Source organism: Microtus oregoni, unplaced genomic scaffold (assembly GCF_018167655.1).
Source record: "Microtus oregoni isolate MIOR12 unplaced genomic scaffold, Mior012 000024F_ref0000369, whole genome shotgun sequence".
NCBI classification, from domain to species: Eukaryota; Metazoa; Chordata; class Mammalia; order Rodentia; family Cricetidae; genus Microtus; species Microtus oregoni.
In genome coordinates this window covers 28,248,365-28,270,409 of record NW_024543083.1, presented here as the reverse complement: position 1 = coordinate 28,270,409, position 22,045 = coordinate 28,248,365, and the positions used below count along the sequence as shown (strand labels likewise).

Sequence of the window (22,045 nt, the reverse complement as noted above, 5' to 3'; positions counted from 1 at the left end):
AAATAATTAACAGATGGTAGAAATGGAAGCAGTGAGTCTACTGCAAGGCAATTTCTTCTTTAGAACAAAGATGGGATAAAGGAAATGGCAGCAGTGCAGACGTGCCTATTGATGGAGGTGGGAATGGATTAAGGTGTGATTATGATATAGATGAATTGTATAAAAATTTTATAAAGAATTCTCTAAAACCTAATGAAATACTTTATTATTAAAATAATTAAGAGTAATTTAATATTAAAAATGTCTGCTTCAATTTATTTATCTCAACTCCTTTCCTCGATTCAATCTTGGTTATGACATGCTCTTTCCAAGTTTTTAGGATATATGTTCATAATCCTCATATTTTAAAGCAAATAGTTGGTAAAAAAGATAATTTGAACTTAAAATTGAGTTATATAACTTTTGACTAAATTAAAAACCACGTTTTGCTCACTCATGGGAATTGCCTGTAATATTATCAATAGTGATAAATGTTCATCCTGAAACTTTATCTTTGTTAAAAGTCAGACAAATTAAACAGTTGTTAGTAGAAATAACTTGTTTCGTGGGAGATAATTTGCAACCCCTGCAGGAAAAGCTGTTCTTTGAGAGATAAATAGAACTTCCTAAGACTGCTAATGCTCATTCTATAGGTATTTGTGAAGCTTATCAAATATTCAAAGTGCAAACACACACACATCTTTGCTCTATCAATATTTATAGCCTGAAAACACATTGTTGTTGCAAATATGTCAGGGCAATGAAAAATATCCTTTTGCAATGGGGATATGTAACAAAGGGCAGCAGAACAATATAATTTATTTCTATCATTTATCAGATGAGTCACAAGTAATAAGAAATGAAGCTACTAGTAAGTTATGAAGGTCATCTCCTGTTATGCATGAAAATGCATAAATTGTGTACATCGTTACCTGCCTCTGATATTCTATCCACAAAGGATCCTGAAAATAATGCGTCAAATATAAGAAGTCTATAATAGAAAAGAGCCACAAATTGGCTTTTAATAGGCTTTGTACATATGTAGAGACTTCTGTTCCTCAAAAAGAACACAGACATGGCCTTGATTAGGTGTGTGTGTGTGTGTGTGTGTGTATGTATGTGTTTCTTTATTTAAACTATATTGACATGTTTTTAGACCCAGATATATAACATGTTAATTCCTGCCAGATACTAAACAGATAAAAATAATGAACAGTCTTTATTAGGACAGATGGTGATAGTAACTGCTCATATTTACATTGTTCTTTCTCATTTTAAGTACAATGTAAATATTTAAATATCTTCTGTTTATATTTTGTTTTTGTTTTTCAATACTGTCTCAACAAGTAGCTCAGGCTGCCCACAAACACATAATCACCATTTTCACCTTTTCAATTGCTGGTAAAGAGTGATGCTTAGTTTAAAATAATTTTTTTTTTTTTGGTTTTTTGTTTTGTTTTTTAGAGACAGGGTTTCTCTGTAGCTTTGGAGTCTGTTCTGGAACTAGCTCTTTTTTTTTTTTTTTTTTTTTTTGGTTTTTTGAGACAGGGTTTCTCTGTGGTTTTGGAGCCTGTCCTGGAACTAGCTCTGTAGACCAGTGGAATTAGCTCTTGTAGACCAGACTGGCCTCGAATTCACAGAAATTCACCTGGCTCCGCCTCCCTTGTGCTGAGATTAAGGGCGTATGCCACCACCACCTGGCTAGTTTAAAAGAATTTTTATTCATGCTTTTCTTATATCCTTTTCCTATAAGACTCTCTTTTTTATTGATATTTATTGAGCTCTAAATTTTTCTCTGCTCCCCTCCTTGCCACTCCCTTCCCCTTCAACCCTCATCATACTCTAATTCTCAATTTTAAATAACACTTAAAAACACATACTCTTGGGTTCTGTATTGAAACTGCCAAGAAGTATTTATTCAGTATGTAGTGTAAATAAGAGTGAACAGAACAGATTTCCTGTGTTTTTCTTTTCACTTTCTGTTACATCATGCTTCACTATAGAATAAATGTCACCAATATTTATTGAGTATTATAAGAATTATTCATGACTGGTTACATATAATACCTCACTTTATTGATGTAATTTTGTAATTTAAAAAGTATGTTTCATATGAGAGGTAAAATAATGCTGGGTGGAGCTAAACATACTTTCATAAATTTTGAGACTGAAATGCCAAGCTCAACATCTTTTAGTGTAGAGTTTAGAGAACACCATCACTAATTAGCCAAGATTTCTCCACTGGTAAGAACCCCAGGTTGTCTTGATATATCATTAAAATGCAAACACTTCCTCAGATATATGGAGAGTTCCTGAGATTTTTTTTGCACGTTCAACACACTGAGAAGTGATTACCTGGCTCATTTGACATTCTTTGATGGCCTCTGCTCAGTCATCATCTAATCTGTTGGTTTCCTTTGTCTCCTACACTAATGCTTGAATGATTTAAAGGGAAACTGTTCTTTGTTGAGTGATCCCAAGAAATAAATTATTGCTTCTGTGTTTGATTGCCTGGTTTTGATTGTAATTGTTATATGGTGTTGGAGTGGAGACAGCCCTAAAAATAGGACCACATCTTATTGTGTGCAACCTGTTACTGTATTAGGTCACAGAACAAAAAGAATATAGATACAAGATGGAAGTAATATGGTAATAGCTGACTTTAAGATGCAAGGTCCAGTTGGGTCCTGGGCATTCATGAAAGTCTTTATCAGTAACAAGGCATGGAAGAGAAATATATCTCTATAGTGGCAGCAAGGGAAAACTGTGGCCTGCAATAGCTGGCTTTAGAATTGTGGTATCCATGTAGACTTTAGAAACTTGATATAAGGCAAAGAAATGCTTTATTTCAATAGGCATCAATAATAGTGAATCAGAGTGTATTCTCAAATTGTTCCCTGTCCAAAATGACATACACTACATAAATATATGGTAGCTTTGCTAAAATGCTCATGTTCTTTTGCTATAATGTTAATAGGAAATTCAAGGATGGGCTAAGATATTCACAAACTAAAGTTGTTAGTTTGTGATATATTAATATATTAATATAGTTATGACTCTGACTGAGATCTGGAAAAGTTCACAAAGATTCCTAACCAGATGTGGAGGTCTAATGACATAAATGGCGCTAGGCTCTTAGTCACAGGGTTTACAAAGACAACAGTTTATTCTCTTTCGGTTCCTTTATTTCCTGGGCTTTCAGGAGGAGGGAGCATCAGACCATTCTGTAGAATATGGACACACAGGATAAAATGTAGGCAATGCAGTAGGCAATACGGCTTCTGTTTATTAAAGTTTCTTTTTTTTTTTTTTTTTTTTTTTTTTTTTTATTTAAATTTATTTATTTATTAAGGATTTCTGCCTCGTCCCCACAACCGCTTCCCATTTCCCTCCCCCTCCCCCGATCAATTCCCCCTCCCTCATCTGCTCGAAGAGCAATCAGGGTTCCCTGACCTGTGGGAAGCCCAAGGACTGCCCACCTCTATCCAGGTCTCGTAAGGTGAGCATCCAAACTGCCTAGGCTCCCACAAAGCCAGTACGTGCAGTAGGATCAGAAACCCACTGCAATTGTTCTTGAATTCTCAGTATTCCTCATTGTCCGCTATGTTCAGCTAGTCCGGATTTATCCCATGTTTTTTCAGACCTAGGCCAGCTGGCCTTGGTGAGATCCCAATAGAACATCCCCATTGTCTAAGTGTGTGGGTGCACCCCTCGTGGTCCTGAGTTCCTTGCTCGTGCTCCGTCTCCTTCTGCTCCTGATTTGGACCTTGAGATTTCTGTCCGGTGCTCCCGTGTGGGTCTCTGTCTCTGTCTCCTTTCATCGCCTGATGAAGGTTAATATTCCTGAGGATGCCTATGTGTTTGTCTTTGGATTCACCTTCTTATTTAGCTTCTCTAGGAACATGAATTATAAGCTCAATGTCCTTTATTTATGGCTAGAAACCAAATATGAGTGAGTACATCCCATGTTCCTCTTTTTGGGTCTGGCTTACCTCACTCAGGATAGTGTTTTCTATTTCCATCCATTTGTATGCAAAATTCAAGAAGTCCTTGTTTTTTACTGCTGAGTAATACTCTAATATGTATATATTCCATACTTTCTTCATCCATTCTTCCGTTGAAGGGCATCTAGGTTGTTTCCAGGTTCTGGCTATTAAAGTTTCTGCATGAAAAGGCCTTATACAGTTCAGTCTTAGTGGAGTGGGTCCGCTCCTTTAGGGTGTTACAACATATCTATGAGACTTTTCACGACATCATGAGACACATGTCTCTTTCTTCCCCCATTGTGTGTTCCCCCATTACATACCATCACAGCCTCACATTTCTTCCATAGCTACAAAGAAGACAATGGGAATATCAGAAGGTTTTTCTATCACCTCTTGATATCTACCTCATCTATTTTCTCTTCCTCACTTGAACCAATTGACTGTAAAGTATCATTGGGTTGGAGCTTTTATATCAATTGGTATTTGAGAATATCATAGTCTATGTGTCTCAAAGTATATATGAGTTACAAAAGTCTTAGATGTCAGAAACATTAAGCTGAGGATGCCACATTTTAGGTATCTTAGTATCAATTTTCAGTAGACACTGTGTCTTGCTGTTTTTTTTTTCCTTATGTGTTCACTGTGCACAGTGGGGAGAGATTTCTGTTCCTCTCTGTTTACAAGACTGTTAATCTCATCTTGGGGATTCTATACCCCAGTGTAACACAACCCTAATCAGTTCACAAAACGTTCATTTCTAGATTTATAACCTTTAGGATGAATGGGATACAGGGGATATTTAAGTTTGGATAGTATTGAATTTTACCAGAAAAGCCTCAGAAGCAGTGCTAAAAGAAGCTATAATTTGTAGAGTGCTGAAGAGGAAAATCCAAAAAAGAAAGAAAAATGTCCCTATTTTAACAAAATATTTTACCTTCATAAATATTTGAAATCAAATGTTGCCTATACCTATCTAAATCTATATATACATATATACTTATAATGCTTATATATAAAATATATTCTTAAAAATTTGGAAAGTCAATTTGAACATGCATCCTTATTTATGGCTCATTTATCTGTGATAAAATGTTTATCATGCACTCATTTCATGTGAAAAACCACAAAATTATAGTAAGTAAAATCAACATGAAACTGAAAAAATATATAAGCTTATATTTTATAAAACAAAGAAAACAAGGTTATCAAAGAAGTTATGTTTTCTATAAAACACAAAGACTCATTTCCCTCACCAAAACTCAGGGGTATCAATGTATTATATTGTTGAGATTTGAAGTTTCATTCCAGCTGTGATTAACACTCTGGTATGTAATAAGCAATGCCTTAAAATGAAAACCTATTTTCCTGTTTTTCTCCTCCTTTTTCACAACATTACTTTCTCTTAACTACCACTTAAAATTCAAGTAGGATTTTGTTTTACGACTAAGGTCACATTATAAAATAGCACATAAGATGAAAGTAATAGAGTGTAGCCAAAGAGGGGTGGGAAATAAACACATTCGGAGCTGCCATTGCCCGAGCACTGCTTCAGAGGTTTTTAACTTAGCGTTGGAGCTTTATGGTGGGCTGACATGAGCAATCAGCAGCCTCATAGATCACTGACAGGAGCTCAAAAGACAGACGATATGTAGAACAGCAATCACCACAACATTAAACTATGTGCTGGAAGAACAATTAGCATCTTTGAAGGTAAAAGTGCTAAGGAGGAGTATTGCTGAGTTAGGGCACAAAACCCAACCTGCATGACCTCATCATCTAAATCAAATAAGAATCTCACAAAATAAAGACCACAATTCTCATTTGAGGTATATCAATTTGATTTCATTGAATTTCAGAGTGTCCTACAAAATAAATATCACAACTTTAATTGTCAGCTGAAGGATATGTTTTCACATAATTTCTCCACATAGAGTTAGTTCATATCAGCTGCAATCAGGTGTTTTGTTCATGCTTCAAGGATACTCATAACTGAACCTCACACCACTCTCTGATAAAAATATGCTTTCAGTAAGCAGTTGAGCTAAGTCTTCATGAATCATGAATCAAAACAAATTATGTTCTCTATATTCAGGGAGATGCTCCAGTAGCTTAAGAGTGAAGAGAAGGGGAACCAGCCTAAAGACAGGTTTTGCTCTGGTTTTAAAGAAGAACAATCTGGAGTTTACTAGCATGGAACAGAGAATTATTTTGGGAAAAAATATTCCATAATTGTACAGAATTTATCAGCTTAAAGAAATGTGGAGTAAAAAAAAGCAAGCAGCTTGATGGCACATATCTCAAGCAGAGAACAATTCACCATATATTAGAAGAGCTAATCTCCTCCAAATTAGGTCTTTTATTATCTTCTTTTAAAATAATCACTTGACAACTATATAAAGGATGAATAATATCGAGCTAAAATAATATGTTTTTCAGGATGCCAAATTTTATATCATAATGTATCTTTATATTTATATAATGAAAGAGCTATGAAAATCCACACATTTGGGTACAAATCACCACTGATGGATCCCACTAAACTCAAACTTTTAAACTACAGTTATGTTTTCAGATGTTTTAATACATTTCCATTATGAAGATCCATGCTATTTTCTATTTATAATTCTGTATTTGAAGTGTTAACAATTGTCTTCTTTCATATCCAGCAGTCTATGACAGTCTGGTCAATTGCACTCTGACTCTGATGTGCAATAACTAGTCAAGATAGATAGGGTCCACTGTTCAACTACTAAAACCTGAACATGTTTATAAACTGAAATAAGCCGCCCCTTTTGATGCACTGATTATCTAGGTTATTACCGTAGTGAAACGTTGACTAGCACTCAAGCAAATGAAAACTGTCCATATTGAATGACGACATATAGGAGAAAACCATTTTGGAGTGAAAGTTCATTGACAAGACCATCTGTGATTTCACACTTTTAACAACTGCTTTGAAGCTTGATGGAGATGGAGAGTATATAGAACTATGCTATAAGTTATAAAGGATCAAAATGAATATGGCACTTTTGCTTGATCTAAACTGCAGCTACTGGATTCTCTTTGATGCTGAACTCATTTTTAGCCCCAACCATGATGTTGCCTGGGAGACCAGAGGAAGGTAATCTATTTGAATGCAAAGGAACCTCTCGTACTGCTATAAATTGTCTTTATGTTGGTCTCAGTAGTAGTCCGAAATAGAAGCACATATATAACATGGGATTGAGTTTAAAATCAGTGTATTATAGGATACCTCAATTAGAACTTTTTCTAAAAATAAAGTCAAAATTGCATGTCAAGTATAAATTTATCATATAGAGATCTGTTTTAGAAAATAACCTGTATTTCATTTTACTAATGTCTCAGCATTTTTCTCATGCCTCACTTATTCAGGCTGGAATTCTGTGATCATTATTACCTTGTTTTCTTGTTTAAAAAGATTTTCTTGTGTTGTTTTACACTTGTAAATTATACATAGGTCAGTTATAATGGATTGTTTTTTTGTAAGACACATAAGTGAGTTTGTCTTTACTCATTGTGTCAGAATTAAATATAATATGCCTCAAGGAGAACGGTCCATACCAATTATTTCTAGGTTCCATTTATATTATGAATAGATATTTTATTTATTTCAATTAGATTTTTGATGATATTTCTTTTCATTTTTTTCTTCCAGAAATTTATACTCTCTGTTCTGTTCCTCATTGATGTTTACATTTAATGACTGAATCCAATTGCATTTTATTTGCTTATTTGACTATGATCACATCTTATCAGTTATGTATTCTATTCCACTAGCTTTCTTTTTATTTAAACATATTACATAGTGTTCATTACTTTTCTAAATTACTCATTAGCTTTAAAATATCATCATGTTCGTTCTAATTTTGCTACTATAGCTCTGTAATCTTATTTTAACATGCTATTTGCTTTGCATTGGTTTGTATTTGAATGAGATGATTTACTAACTATACAATAAATTAATTTGTCTCTGAAATAAATCATAGTTCCAGCTTATTGCTGATCTGATTTCTTCAATTATCCTTTTTAGTGATTGAATTCTGTGAGTTTATTTTGCTTACTTTGTTTTTACTCTCCTTTTACTTTCGCTTCTCTGTCTTTTCCATCCTCTTTCTATTCTTCTTCAATAAATTTACATATTTAGTTTCTTATATTATTGTCCTTGTCAACTAATCATATCAAGATATCAGATATTGTTTTCACTATAAATGAGGTAAATTTTCATCAGCATTATTTCTATCTTTTCCTAACCAGAACCTCCCAACCATTCTGTCTCAGTTTGAATTATTCTTCTCTTCTACTTTCTTTAGTTCAACTATGAGGTCAAATGGTATAGAACTGTCTTGCACTGAAAGAGATTCATTTCCTAGCTTTTAAAAATGGCTTCCTTCCTTTCATGATTTTAAATGTCCAGGACAGGACCCATGTCAGGAATTGGGCTTTAGTGCACATCAGTGAGCCCTGGCTCTCTTCTGTTTCTGTATAGGTCAATAAATTATGATTACCTATGAAATGTGGCAGAGCCTGAAATAGCACAAAGCATGGGATTGCATAAAAACTGAAGGATAATGGCTTAGATTATGACAAACTGACACTGCAAAGGTCCTTGTGACTATTCCTGTGGAGATACATCTGCTTTGTGGATGGTCCAATTATCCAAGAACATCAACTCCTGCCTCAGTCACAATTATGAAAACAATGAAATAAATGTCAATATCATTTGTGAATGGCAAGCAGGGTAGTGCTCATAATAACAATTCCCAGGAGAGGGAGGATGAAATAATTGATGAATTCTGGTTGTAGACGGGAATAATCTCAGCAAAACTTCCTTGGTGTTTGTAGCCTGAGGCCAAATCAAATTGGCCACATGACTTGATTTGGCATAAGCGGATTTGGCGAGGAACCAGGAAAGTCAGAACATATAGCCCACTGATGTTCATGGTGACATTTTCATTTTAAGCGCACCAGTTTCAATGAGGGATGGCCAGATTGAGTTTCACATCTTAAAGATAAAGCTGAAAACACAGTGTAATGCTGACTTGAAACATTTTTCTGTAAGTAACAGTCCCAGTGAATGAGCTTCTCTAATCTTAGGTAGAAACAAGTCATTCAATGTTCAAATCAATCATTGCCTATACATGACATTAATAACTGAATTAAAATACTTTCATTTTACTGGCTTTACAAACCCCTACTATCATTTTGCACATCTAGGAAGATTATAACAATAAAAGAATAAAACAAAATTCAATTAATTCTATAATAAATTTCTAATTGAGTAATACATAAAATAAATAAAAATATGCTTGAACTTTTCAGCAAAGAAGGAAAATCTATTTTTGAAATAGCTACATGTTAATAAAGTGCTCAAGGATATTAAGTAAAAAAAATGGCAGCTTCTGAGTGCCTCCAAATAAATACAAAGACATGAGTTAGCTATTAACAAAGAGTAGAGAAAACTCTTATTTCTAAACAGATTTTTCCCACTTGTGGGCAATTATTTTCCCCATAGATATAACAAGCTTGAGAATGGTCAATTTCTTTGCTTAAAATTACTTAGCTGTAGCATATGCCCTATACATATTTTTTAATAATATGTTAAATCATAAATAAATATAATATAGATAATTATATTATATAACATAGTATAAATTCTGCATTGCCCATTTACTTTGAATAATATCTAAGTCTCTCAAAAATGCATACTAGGCAATAAATCACATGTGAAGAAGGACTTTGTTGTATAAATTATGGAAAATTATTAGAAATATGAATATATATGATATGTAGATATATAAAGTTAATAGATAAATACATTTTCTCTATTTCACCTCTACCTTTGAGTTGGTGTGTGTGTGTTTGTGTGTGTATGTGAATGTATATCATGTGTGTGTGTATGTATGTATGTACGGTAAAGCAGTTTCCTCTGAGATAAAATTTCTATCTTACATGGAAACACCTTAAGATCCGGAAGCTAATCAGATTCACTCAGTCTTTCAATTCCAAGAATATATGAGCTACAAGCACTATTGCAAGACACTCAGAAAAGCTGATCAATCTGGAAGTAGCAGAGATAGGCCCAGGGACTTGGACAAGCAGAGCCTACCAGAGCAGATGGAATGAAGTGATCTGCTAAACTACCTGGAAGAGGCTCAGGCCAACTAAGTCGCAAGTTGTCTGAAAAAGAAAGTCCCCAAACTCTGCAGTTACCTTTAAGTTGTATAGTATTTTTTAGGCTTCCTGCTGATGTGAGTTATCACTCATTCTAGGGTGGGCTTTTGGTTATACAGAGATCATGGAGTGCCTTCTGCTACAGTAAGTAAACCCTAGAACTTATTCCTGTAAGTAACTCTAATAAAAGTTACTGGTTCACCAGACTGGACTTTGGGTATCTATACTTTGGTTTGCTGTTGGTTCCTTATCTGATATTGGAGGTCTTTTTGTCTTGTTTTGCTTTTATTGGTTTTTGAATAAAAAAAAAACTTTTTGAGCCTATAGAAGAGCAGGGCAGAACAGAGGTGGGCAGGGAAAACTAAACTGAATGCTAGGAGAAAGAAGGCAGAGTCAGAGAGAAGCCAATTAGCCCTACCAGACACAGACACTGGAACTTATGGAGTTAGCCACAGCCTTGCACACATTAATGGAGATGGGTTTATTTAGGGTTTGATCACATGCTCCATCAGTTCCTGTCCAGCTGGCCTTAGTGAACTCCCATTAGACCAGCATCAAGTCTCATGTGGGTGGCGCACCCCTCGAGGTCCTGACTTCCTTGCTCATGTTCCCCCTCCTTCGGGTCCTCATTTGGACCTTGGGAGCTCAATCCAGTGGTCCTATGTAGGTCTCTGTCTCTACTTCCATCCATCACCAGATGAGGGTTCTATGGTGATAAGCAAGATATTCATCAGTGTGGCTATAGGATAATGTTCCCTCAATGCTGGACATTGTGAAAAATATACCATGACTTCATTTCTACCAAAAAAGTTTGTTTATATGGTGGATTACATTCATAAATTTTAATATTTTAAACCATCCATGCATCTCTGGTATGCAGCCTACTTGATCAGAGTGGATGTTTTTTTTTATGTCTTCTTGGATTTTGTTTGTCAGTGTTTTATTGAGTATTTTTATGTCAATAGTCATGAGGGAGATGTGTCTGTAATTCTCTTTCTTATTTGCATTTTTGTGTGTATGAATATTGGGGTAACTGTTGCCTCATATAAAAAGTTTACCCTGTTTACCAATGTTTCTACTGTTTTTATTGTGTGGAACAATTTAAAGAGAATTGGAGTTTGTTCTTCTTTGAAATTCTGGAATAATTCAGCACTAAATCCATCTGACTCTGGATCTTTTAGGTTGGGATACTTTTTGATGACTCTCCTATTTATTTATGGATAATAGGTCTACATAATTATTTATCTGGTCTTGACTTATCTTTGGTAGTGGTATCTATCCAGAAAATTGACCATTTCTTTTAGATTTTCCAATTTTGTGGAGTACATATTTTGTAAGTATGACCTAATGATTCTCTGGATTTCCAAAGCATCTGTTTTTATGTCCTCCTTTTCATTTCTGTCTTTATTATAATTTGGATAATCTCTCTGCTTTTGTGATTAGTTTGGATAAGAGTTTATCGACCTTCTTGATTCTCTAAAAGAACCAACTCTTTGTTTCAGTGATTATTGTTATTGTTCTCTTCGTTTCTATTATTATCATTTTATTTTTCTCTTATCATTGAGTGTCTAATATTATATTATCTATTGTTTCTATTATTCTATTACATTGTTATTATTATTATTATTATTATTATTGATTTCTGCCCTCAATTTGATCATATCCTGTCATCTACTTTTCTTCTTTTTGTTCTTGAATTTTCAATTCTGCTGTTAAGTTGCTAGTCTAAGATTTCTCCACATTCTTTATGTAGGCTCTTAGTGCTATAAAATTTTCCATTAACACTGTTTTCATACTGTCTCATAAATTTGTGTATGTTGTGTTTTAATTTCCATTGAATTCTAGGTAGTCTTCAATTTATTTTTTAATGTATTCCTTGATTCAGTGATGATTCAGTTAAGAACTGTTCAATTTCCATGAGTTTGTAGGCTTTCTGTAATTTGTGTTGCTGTTGAATTCTACCTGTAAGCCGCAATGATCCTATAAGGTATAGAGGCTTATTTCAATTTTTGTATCTGTTGAAGTTTGCTTTGTTAACGACTATTTGGTCATTAACATTTGAGAATGTTTCCTGAGATGCTAAGGAGAAGGTAAATTCTTCTGTGAATTTTGTGCAGACTATTCCATAGATGTCTGTTAAGTCCATTTGTGTCATGACATCTGTTAGTGCCCTTATTTCTCTGTTACGTTTCTGTCTGGCAGACATGTCCAGCAGTGAGTGGGGTGCTGAAGTTTCCCACTATTGTTTTGTTTGTTCTGTGATTTAAGCTTTAGTAATGTTCCTTTTATTGTCCAGGTTTTGGAGTTGTAAAGAAGGCAGCTCAAGACAAGTGTCTCAGATACTTGTAATTTTGTTGTTGTCGTTATGTCTCTTGCTGACCAAACCTTTCTTAGTGCCTGAAATGCAGCCCTTACTATCCCTATCTGCTTGTTGACATCTGAAATAGTCCTTCTCCTCTGAAATGAAGCTTTCTCCCTGATAGACAAAAATGACTGTTTGCTTGAGGTTCTGATTGCTTATTACAATGTTAAAATAATGGTAGTCCTATCCCAGGGTTGTCTCTCAGTCTTCTTGATATGTACTTCATACCAAGTTTTTCACTTACTTCTACTACTCTATTTACCATGGTCTGCAAATTATTTGGTCATCAGTAAGTAGTGCTGTATTCTTGGTAAAACACAAGTTAGTGATTCCCACATCACCTATCTGCATGCCTATCTCCATCTCCTCATCCTCCAGGGCTGCTGCTATTATTAATTCCAGGAATATTTTAAAGAGTAGTGTTCAAATGCATCCCTGCAACACTCCTAGGATTTTCTTAAACTGATCACTAAGTTCTCCATAGACATTGGCTGATGCAAAGGTATCTTTAAAGGCATTTTCTAATATTCTTATGATTTTCTTTGGGTACCTGTGGAACCAATAAAACACTCCTCAGAATAGCAACTGAATGTATCTGAGATGGCATCACACAAAGAGATAGACTGTGCAATGATGACATTAAGAAACATCCCCATTTTCAGAAGGAAGTAAACTACGGAGTATGACAATGTTGTGTGAGGTACTTGAGCTATGTTATGAGAATAAATGGAGACAGATACCCAAAGAGAGCACCGACTGAAGGAGTGCACCAGATAAGGCAAAGAAGGAGGATCAAAAAACACTAGTTAGGCAGCATAAAGGAGGACTGTGGAACTTTGGGTAGGACTGCCCAGGACAGGAACAGCTGGAGACCACCATAAACAGGCTGCCCATGCATGCTTAAGTATTGCTGGTGAATAAGTGATTATGAATGAATGCTTCTTTTACAAATGTGTGTTTATATTTGGGGCATAGATGTTCATAATTGGGAATTCATTTCAAACAATTTTTTCCTATGTTGAGTATGAAATGTCTTTGTCCATCTCTCTTAATTAATTTTAGTTTGAAGTCCATATTTTTAGATATTAGGACAGTTACACCAGCTTTTTTAGGTGTAACTTTTTTAAATTCCTGTTATTTTTGGTTTTCGTGATGTTGCTAGTATCCGTTGTGCTTCCCTTCGTTGGAGTTTCTTGGTAAGAGGTTCTCTATTGCCTGTGTTTTTGTGGGTGAAACTACCTTGCTCGGGTTGGCATTTTTCTTCTAATATTTCCTATAGGGATTAATTTGTGGAAAAGTATTGTTAACATTTATTTTTCATGGAATATAGTATTTTCTCTGTCAAGGATGATTGAAAGCTTTGCTGGGTATAGTAGTCTGGGCTGGCGTTTGTAACCTCTTAGTTTCTGCAGAACATCTGTCCAGGATCTTCTGGCGATGTCCCCAGTTAGTTCCTTGGGCAGATGAGGATAGGGAACCTGAAATGACCCTATCCTATGGCAATACTGACGAATATCTTGCATATCACCATAGAACCTTCATCTGGTGATGGATGGAGATAGGGACAGAGACCCACACTGGAGCACTGGACTGAGCTCCCAAGGTCCCAATGAGGAGCGGAAGGAGGGAGAAGATAAGCAAGGAAGTCAGGACCACGAGGGGTGCACCCACCCACTGAGACAGTGGGGCTGATCTATTGGAAGCTCACCAAGGCCAGCTGGACTATGACTGAAAAAGCATGGGATAAAACCGGACTCTCTGAACATGGCGAACAATGAGGGATGATGAGAAGCCAAGGACAATGGCACTGGGTTTTGATCCTACTTAATGTGCTGGCTTTGTGGGAGCCTAGCCAGTTTGGATGTTCACCTTCCTAGACATGGACGGAGGGGGGAGGACCTTGGACTTTCCACAGGGCAGGGAACCCTGACTGCTCTTTGGACTGGAGAGGGAGGGGGAGAGGATTGGGGGGAGGGGGAGGGAAATGGGAAGCTGGGAGGAGGGGGAAACTTTTTTTTTTTCCTTTTCTCAATAAAAAAAAAATTGGGTATAGCATGGGATGAAACCAGATTTTCTGAAAGTGGCAGACAATGAAGGCTGATGAGAAGCCAAGGACAATGGCACTAGGTTTCGATCCTAATACATGAACTGGCTTTGTGGGAGCCTAGCCTGTTTGGATGCTCACCTTCCTGGTCCTGGATAGAAGTGGGAGGACCGTGAACTTCCCACAGGGCTGCTCTTCATTCTGGAGAGGGAGGGGGAATGGAGTGGGGGGGGGGGAGGAGAGGAGGAGGGGAGTTGGGGAAGGGGGCGATGTGTGCGAGGGGGGGGGGAGGGAAATGGGAATTTTTTTTTTGCAACAACTAAAATAAATAAAAGAAAAGAAAAGAATTCGGGTATAATTCTAATATATCTGCCTTTATATATTATTTGACGTTTTTCCTTTCTGTATGTTTAGTGTTTTGGGTTATTTTTTTATGGCAAAAGCACCATTATTATTTTTTTTTGTCTAGTTTTTTGGTGTTTCTCGTCTTCTTGTACCTTCATAGATATATTTTTCTTTAGGTTGAGAAATTTTTCTTCTTTAAATTTGTTGAATATATTTTCTGTGCCTATAAACTATAACTCTTTTTTGTCTATCCCTATTATTCTTTGTTTTAATCTTTTCATGATGTCTCCAAATCCTGGATGTTTTGTGTTAAGAATTCGTTGGATTTACCATTTTCTTTGACCAATAAATATATATCCTCTATTATATTTTCAATGACTGAGATTTTTTCTTCCATCTCTTGCATTTTTTATACTTTTATCTGTATCTGTACTTCTTTGTTTACCCAGATTGTCCATTTCCAGAATTCCCTCGGTTTGTGTTTCTTTGTTGTCTCTATTTCAATGTTCTTTTTTCAAAAAAATATTTATTTATTTATTTATTAAGTATACAGTATTCTTTCTGCATATATTCCTGCAGGCCAGAAGAGGGCACCAGATCTCATTACAGATGGTTGTGAGCCACCATGTGGTTGCTGGAAATTGAACTCAGGGCCTTTGGAAGAGCAGGCAATGCTCCTAACCGCTGAACCATCTCTCCAGCCCCTTTATTTCAATTTTCAAGTCTTGAACTTTTTCCTTCACTGTTTCTTTTTGTTGTTGTTGTTGCTATCTTTAAGGGATTTTTTGATTTCCTCCAAATTTTGTTTGTCTTTTTCTCCGTATTCCCTCTTTAAGGACCTGTCTCACCTTCATAAAGTTATTTATAAGGTTCTTTTCTTCTACTTTGTCTTCATCTGCATTGGGATTTTAAGTCTCGCTATTGTAGAGCCACTAGTTTCTGCTATTGCTGTATTGCTCTTTATGTTGTTGAATGTATTCTTACATTGCCTTCCACCCTTGTCTTCCTCCAATCAGTACAGGTGGTGCCTGTTGCTCCAGTGTTCTCTCTTCCTTTTGTTGATGCAGGTAGAGCCTCTGGCTCTGGTGGTTGCTCTTCTGCCAGGTGCCAATGGGACCTGTGTCTCCAGTGGTCCCTGATATGATGGGGATGCTGGGGGTGGCAGGAAGGATACTGAAGCCTGGTCACTGATGTTATGATAAGTGGGGGTCAGCTCAGGATGTGCACATGGAGGCTGGGACCTAGAGAGCAAGGCTTCCAATTGAGAACTCTGACATTGACTTCTTCCAGATGCAAGTGAGTCCCGTGGTTCCCGTAATAGTTGATTCGGTGGGGGCACACCCACACCCACACACCCACACACACACTTAAGTTTGTTATTATTAGATAATTATCCTTTTCATTTGAGTTCATATTCAATAACTTTAAAATACTGGTATCCTCATAAAATTCAGTAAAACGTGTCACCTAAATGTTATTACCATTTTCTTAGTTCAGTCAAAATTCTAATGAATGAAAAGAGACAGAGAGACATAGCTTTTGTTCAAAAACTCAAAACTGCTATTGTAAGTAGAAATCTCAATTCTCTTTTAGCCTAAACTTGTTAAATATAACAAAAGGATACTTAATCAATGATCAATTTTAATATTAAAACATTTAAAATTATGCCCCATTAAAATTCATTATAGTCAAAACAGCATACAAGAAATTATCTGTTGTATGAGTTCACTTCTGTGGGTAAAGTGTTCTTTTAGACTTAAAAGTTCTTTCAAACAAGGCCATTATTATCCTAATAGCAAAACCAAATAAAGACCCAACCAAAAGAGAATAGTAGGCAAATACCTTTGAACAATATAAATGCAAGCATTCTTAGTAAAATATTTGCAGGCTGAATTTGAGAACATACCATAATATTATTCGATGTAATCCTGATATCTTCATAAATAAAAGCAAAAAAAAAAGACATTGGAGAACAGACAGAATATTCAAAAAAGTGTGCTGTACAAACTAGATAATGACATGTAAAAATATGAATTTGTAGTCTTATTTTACTCTGAACAAAATTCATGTTACAATACTTCAAGCACATCAGCATAAGACCTGATAAAAATAGGGAATCTTTCCATTTATAGATTCAAGGCAGGACTTTCTGAGCAGGAAGGACACTGTTAGCACAGTCATTAAGATGAGAAATCAACAAATGGGAGTTCACAAAAGCAGAAAGGTACTATGCAGCAAATGACACTGTAATTCAAGTAAAGATGCAAACTACAGAATGGTAAAGTTTTTTATCAGCCATATATCTGAGAGAGGGTTAGTCTCCAGAATATATGAAGAGCAAAAGAACTGAACACCAAGAAATGAACAACCTCATTAAAAACTGGGGCTTGAAGATAAGCAAAGTCTCTCAAAATATGAATTACAAATGGTAGAGAAATATGTTTCATAAATCCAGCCTCCTTCACCATCAGCAAAATGTAAATTAAAACTATTTTGTGATTTCCTCATACATGAGTTAGAAATGTTAAGATTAAAAAAGAGGACAGACAGAATATACTAGCATGCTTGTGGGGAGTGTGAATATTTTCACTCTTGATGAGAGTGATAAAATGTTATGAAAATCAGTTTGAAAATTCCATAAAATGGTAGAAATTAGTCTACAATGTGATCCTTTCATACAACTCTAAGCATATCCCAAAAGGATTTTACTTTCTGATATGGAAATACCTTACTTTTCCATGTTCATTGATAATGTATTTGCATGATCCAAGAAACTGAAGCAGCCTAGATGTCAACTATCTGCTAAATGGATGGTGCAAATGTCTTTCATATATACAACATAATTTAATTAATGTAAAAAAATAAAATAAAATTCACAAGTAAATGAATGGAGCTGGAAATAATTTAGAGCTGAGCTTTTCAACTATGGGTTGTAAGACGTTTGATGTCACTTATCAGATATCCTGCATAGCAGACGTTTTACATTAAGATTTATAAAAGTAGAAAAATTACATTTATGAAACAGCAAAGAAATAATTTTATGGTTAGGGTCACCACAACATGAGGAACTGTATTGAAATGTCCCAGCAATAGGAAGGTTTAGAACAACTGATATAAAGTCTTCATGTCACAATAGTTGTATACATGAACTGTGTGTATATCAAATGACCTACACAAAAACAATCCAGTTGAATTCCAGACTGGCTGGGAGAAAAAAAAAACATGAAGCCTCCCCCCAAAGCTCAGAATTGATTTACAGAGCAGGCATACACCAACACACACACACACACTCATACAAAGAGAAAAACAGGTATAGACAGCGACAGACAGACAAACAAAGACACCAAGAGAGAAAGAAATAGTACTTCAAATTTAACAACAACAAAAACAATGATTCCTCATCATAACTGGGTTTTGGCCCTTGTTAAGTATATCAGTGGATTTCTCAACAGGAGTCATATGGGAAAAGAAAGAGTGCCAGTGAAGGCGCCATGGTAAAAGAAGTACAATTATCAACCAGGAAGAAAATATCTGAAAAAAAATTCACTTTTTATATTAAAGAGAGATTGAAGACTCTTCTATGTAAAGAAAGAGCACTGGAATCTATTACCATTAAATTTGTCTTATGAGATACTTTGAAATGAAATAATTCATCCACTTGAAAACAATGAAAGCTAAAAATAAAAATTCATGTGGTTATGAATGTTCCTGGTTAAGTTAAATACATAGTCAAATTCCAAATGCCAATATTGCAATAATGATGCATAACCTTTAACTAATATGGAAATTAAAAAAACATTGTAAAACAAATATTTAAACAATATTTTGGTAATTGATACATAATATAAAATGATGTAAATTGTGATAGCTATATTGTAAAATGAGATGAGAGAAACAACTAAAATATAAAGTTTTTGTATGTAATCAATGTGAATCATCATTTTGATGTTGCAATAATTGTAATATGGATTATGTGAACTCACATAGAAAACCCTATTTAAAACAAGAAAGATAAATGAGAGGTCATCAAAGTATACCACTACAAAAAGTCACAACAAAGAATCATATCAGTTCTCAGAAGATAGACCTTAGGGTTGGTGATGGGGGAGAGTCTTCTGTTTTGTGTTAATTTCATTGGTTAAATAAAGAGACTGCCTTGGCCCTTTAATAGGACATAAAATTAGGTAGGCAGAGTAAACAGAACAGAAGGCTGGGAGAAAGAAGCTGAGTCAGGGAGTCGCCATGATTCTCCCAACTGACACAGCCACAGGTTAAGATCTTCCCTGGTAAGCCTCCTCATGGGCTACACAGATTATTAGAAATGGGTTAGATCAATATGTAAGAGCTAGCCAATAAGAGCTTGGAACTAATGGGCCAGTGAGTATTTAAAAGAATACAGTTTCCGTCTAATTATTTTGGAGCATAAGCTAGCCGGGTGGCGGGAAGCAGCCCCGCTGCTCCTACTTCAACAGGTTGGAAGCAAAAACAAAAGAAAGGCAAGTGAGTACAGAAACTACAGACAAAATTTTAATAGCAGTACTGCTGGTATGATTATTTTATTATAAAAATGATAAATAAACTGCCCGAAAGGTTTAGAAATCATAAGTCTCATTTACTATAGGTACTCCATATCCATTACTTTTCCATCTTACAATGTAAAAAATAAAATAGTGAAAGATGTAAATAAATATGTTTGCCATTATGATGTGTGTATGACGTGTGCAGTGTGTGTGCTTTTCCACTTACCAAATCATGTGTGTGCATATATCAAAAAGTAGCTTTCCAGGATTTGTTGTTTCTTTCTACTGTGTGTTCAAGGACACACTTTGAGTTTATAAAACTGGTGGCGCAAACACTTCAAACTAATGAATCATCTCACTGGAGACTGAAGACATGCTACAATTTTTGCTATGAGTTTTTCATCTAAACAGTACAATATTGTTGCTCTCTATTTAGTTTTTATATTTTAGTATGTATTGTTCACATTCTGGAGAAGCTAGGTTGGAAATTTGTGGATCATGTAAAATGCAGAACCATTTTATGCAAGGAAATTGAACATCAGGATTTTATGTCCTTGAGATTTCCTTAAACCTATTTCCCTAAAGATATTGAAGGAGAAGAGCATGGTGAGCACTTGCAAAGGTATCATGCTAAATTAAAACAAATTACTGCTAAAAACGATAATGAAGGAAATAAGAGGACACTCTAGATAGTGATGGCCATGATGAAGATGGTGATTTGATGGGTAAGTAATTGCTAAAAATTTCTAGAGATCTAAAAAAAAAATCACACATAAATAGCAATTTGAAGATAGCTTGTAATTGCTATTATATTTGATAAAAAATGGGAGACAGTTTCATTACAAAAACTTAAACACACACAAGGATCACTTTCAAGGAAGTTACAATGTAAAACTTCTTCTGCCACACAGATGATACTCTATTACTAATAAAAATGAAGCAGAACCTGCCATAGGTATTTAGTCAACAATTCCCAGAGATCAATTTGACTCTAGAATCTGAGGCAGACCTGTGCTTGTCATCCATGAATTTTAAGCTTGATGTAACAGCAACCTTTTTTTTTTCCTGTGTGCTTTGCAGGCAAGGTTCAGTGCTGCAAAGAGCACTGTGCAGTTTTAGTGAGCCACTCCAGGAAAGTGCAGAAAAGTGTCTGAGGACTTCACAGGACTTAATGTCTGAATACATTTCTTTCTATCCGTTTCTCATTCTACATTTTGAATAACATGTTTGTAGGTTCCCTCTCTCTCTCTCTCTCTCTCTCTCTCTCTCTCTCTCTCTCTCTCTGCGTGTGTGTGTGTGTGTGTGAGAGAGAGAGAGAGAGAACATGTTTGTGTCTTGTGTGTTTGTTGAATGTGTACATGATACTTACATGTACATATGAGTGCATGCATGAAAAAGAAGACAATGGATGACTTCCTTTATGGATTCAACCTTCTGCGTTAAGAAAAGTCTCACTGAACTGGAAGCCCATCATTGCCAGTGTGAGCACCGGGGATCCTTTTGTCTCTATCTTCCAACTGTCAAGTGAAACTTCATGTAAATTCAGATTCTTTCTGCACAGCACGCTCTCTTACCCATTGCTCCATCACAATGGCCATTGCAGTTATTTATAGTCCAACACCTGTCAAGGCACATATTGGATAATGACATGGATAAGAGTTAAAAAAGGAAAATCTATATTATCATTAAAGTTTGGTTCTAGCATTTTATTTTCAACATGACATAGATTCATGAAAGGACTGGCAACAGTTTCACCTCTTGTTAAAGGTTGTGGAGAGAGGATAGGGCTGTTTTCACATCACTATAAAGAGAAGGAAAATATTTTTGAAACAAGTGCACAAATTTAGTTCACCGTCTGTTATGAACCCAATGCCAATACGAAATATAAACAGAAGTAAAGAAAATATTTGCAATTCCCACAACATTTTATGCAGCTTGTTTGTTCACAAGGTTTGGAACACTCAGGATGTCACAATAATTACAACAATTAAAAAAAATGTCTTAACAGAATTGGCTTCAATTTCAGCATCTCCCAATAAAACGATCTTTTTGCAGAAATAGTTAAACATGGAAAATTCAATTAATTTGCTAAACCAGTTTCTCATGCCAGTTTAGAGACTGTAACAATTTTGAAAATTCAAAGATGTTTACCATTAGCTTCTGGGTTGTTGAGCTCACTGATTCAGTTATATTCCCTTTCCTTTAGTAATTCAGAACCACTTTCTTCACACTGTAGATAAGAAAATGGTACAGAGGAGAGGGGTTAAAAGTCTACAAAATGTCTAGCACAGTCTACTGACAAGAGTCTATTAACCAAAATTAAAATATAAAGGTACAAGGGCAGATGTGAGGTAAAGGTCTTCTATTTGATAATTCAGAATATTAATAAAATGTTTTAAATGGCTAGAGAAATAACTCAACAATTAAGAAATCAACAATTGAGAGCCATACTACTGGTACCTGTAGAGGTTCAGTGTTCAATTAGTAGCAGTCATGATGGTGCCCCACAACTACACATAACTCCAGCTCCAGGAATATGGCATGTTCATCTGGCCTCCAAAGGCACCTGCTCTCATCTACATATAACCTCCCACCCCTACCAAACACACCACAAAAG

At 35.4% G+C, this 22,045-nt stretch overlaps 1 protein-coding gene across 1 annotated transcript in view; it reads left to right on the top strand.

Moving 5' to 3' along the window:
- The first annotated feature begins 6,979 nt into the window (after window positions 1-6,979).
- Window positions 6,980-22,045, top strand: part of LOC121462164 (ubiquitin-conjugating enzyme E2 E1-like) — a 39,190-nt gene continuing 24,124 nt past the window's right edge. The window contains exon 1 of the mRNA XM_041673572.1: window positions 6,980-7,086. Within this exon, the coding sequence (XP_041529506.1) occupies window positions 6,980-7,086 (107 nt within the window). The remainder of the gene's footprint in view (window positions 7,087-22,045) is intronic.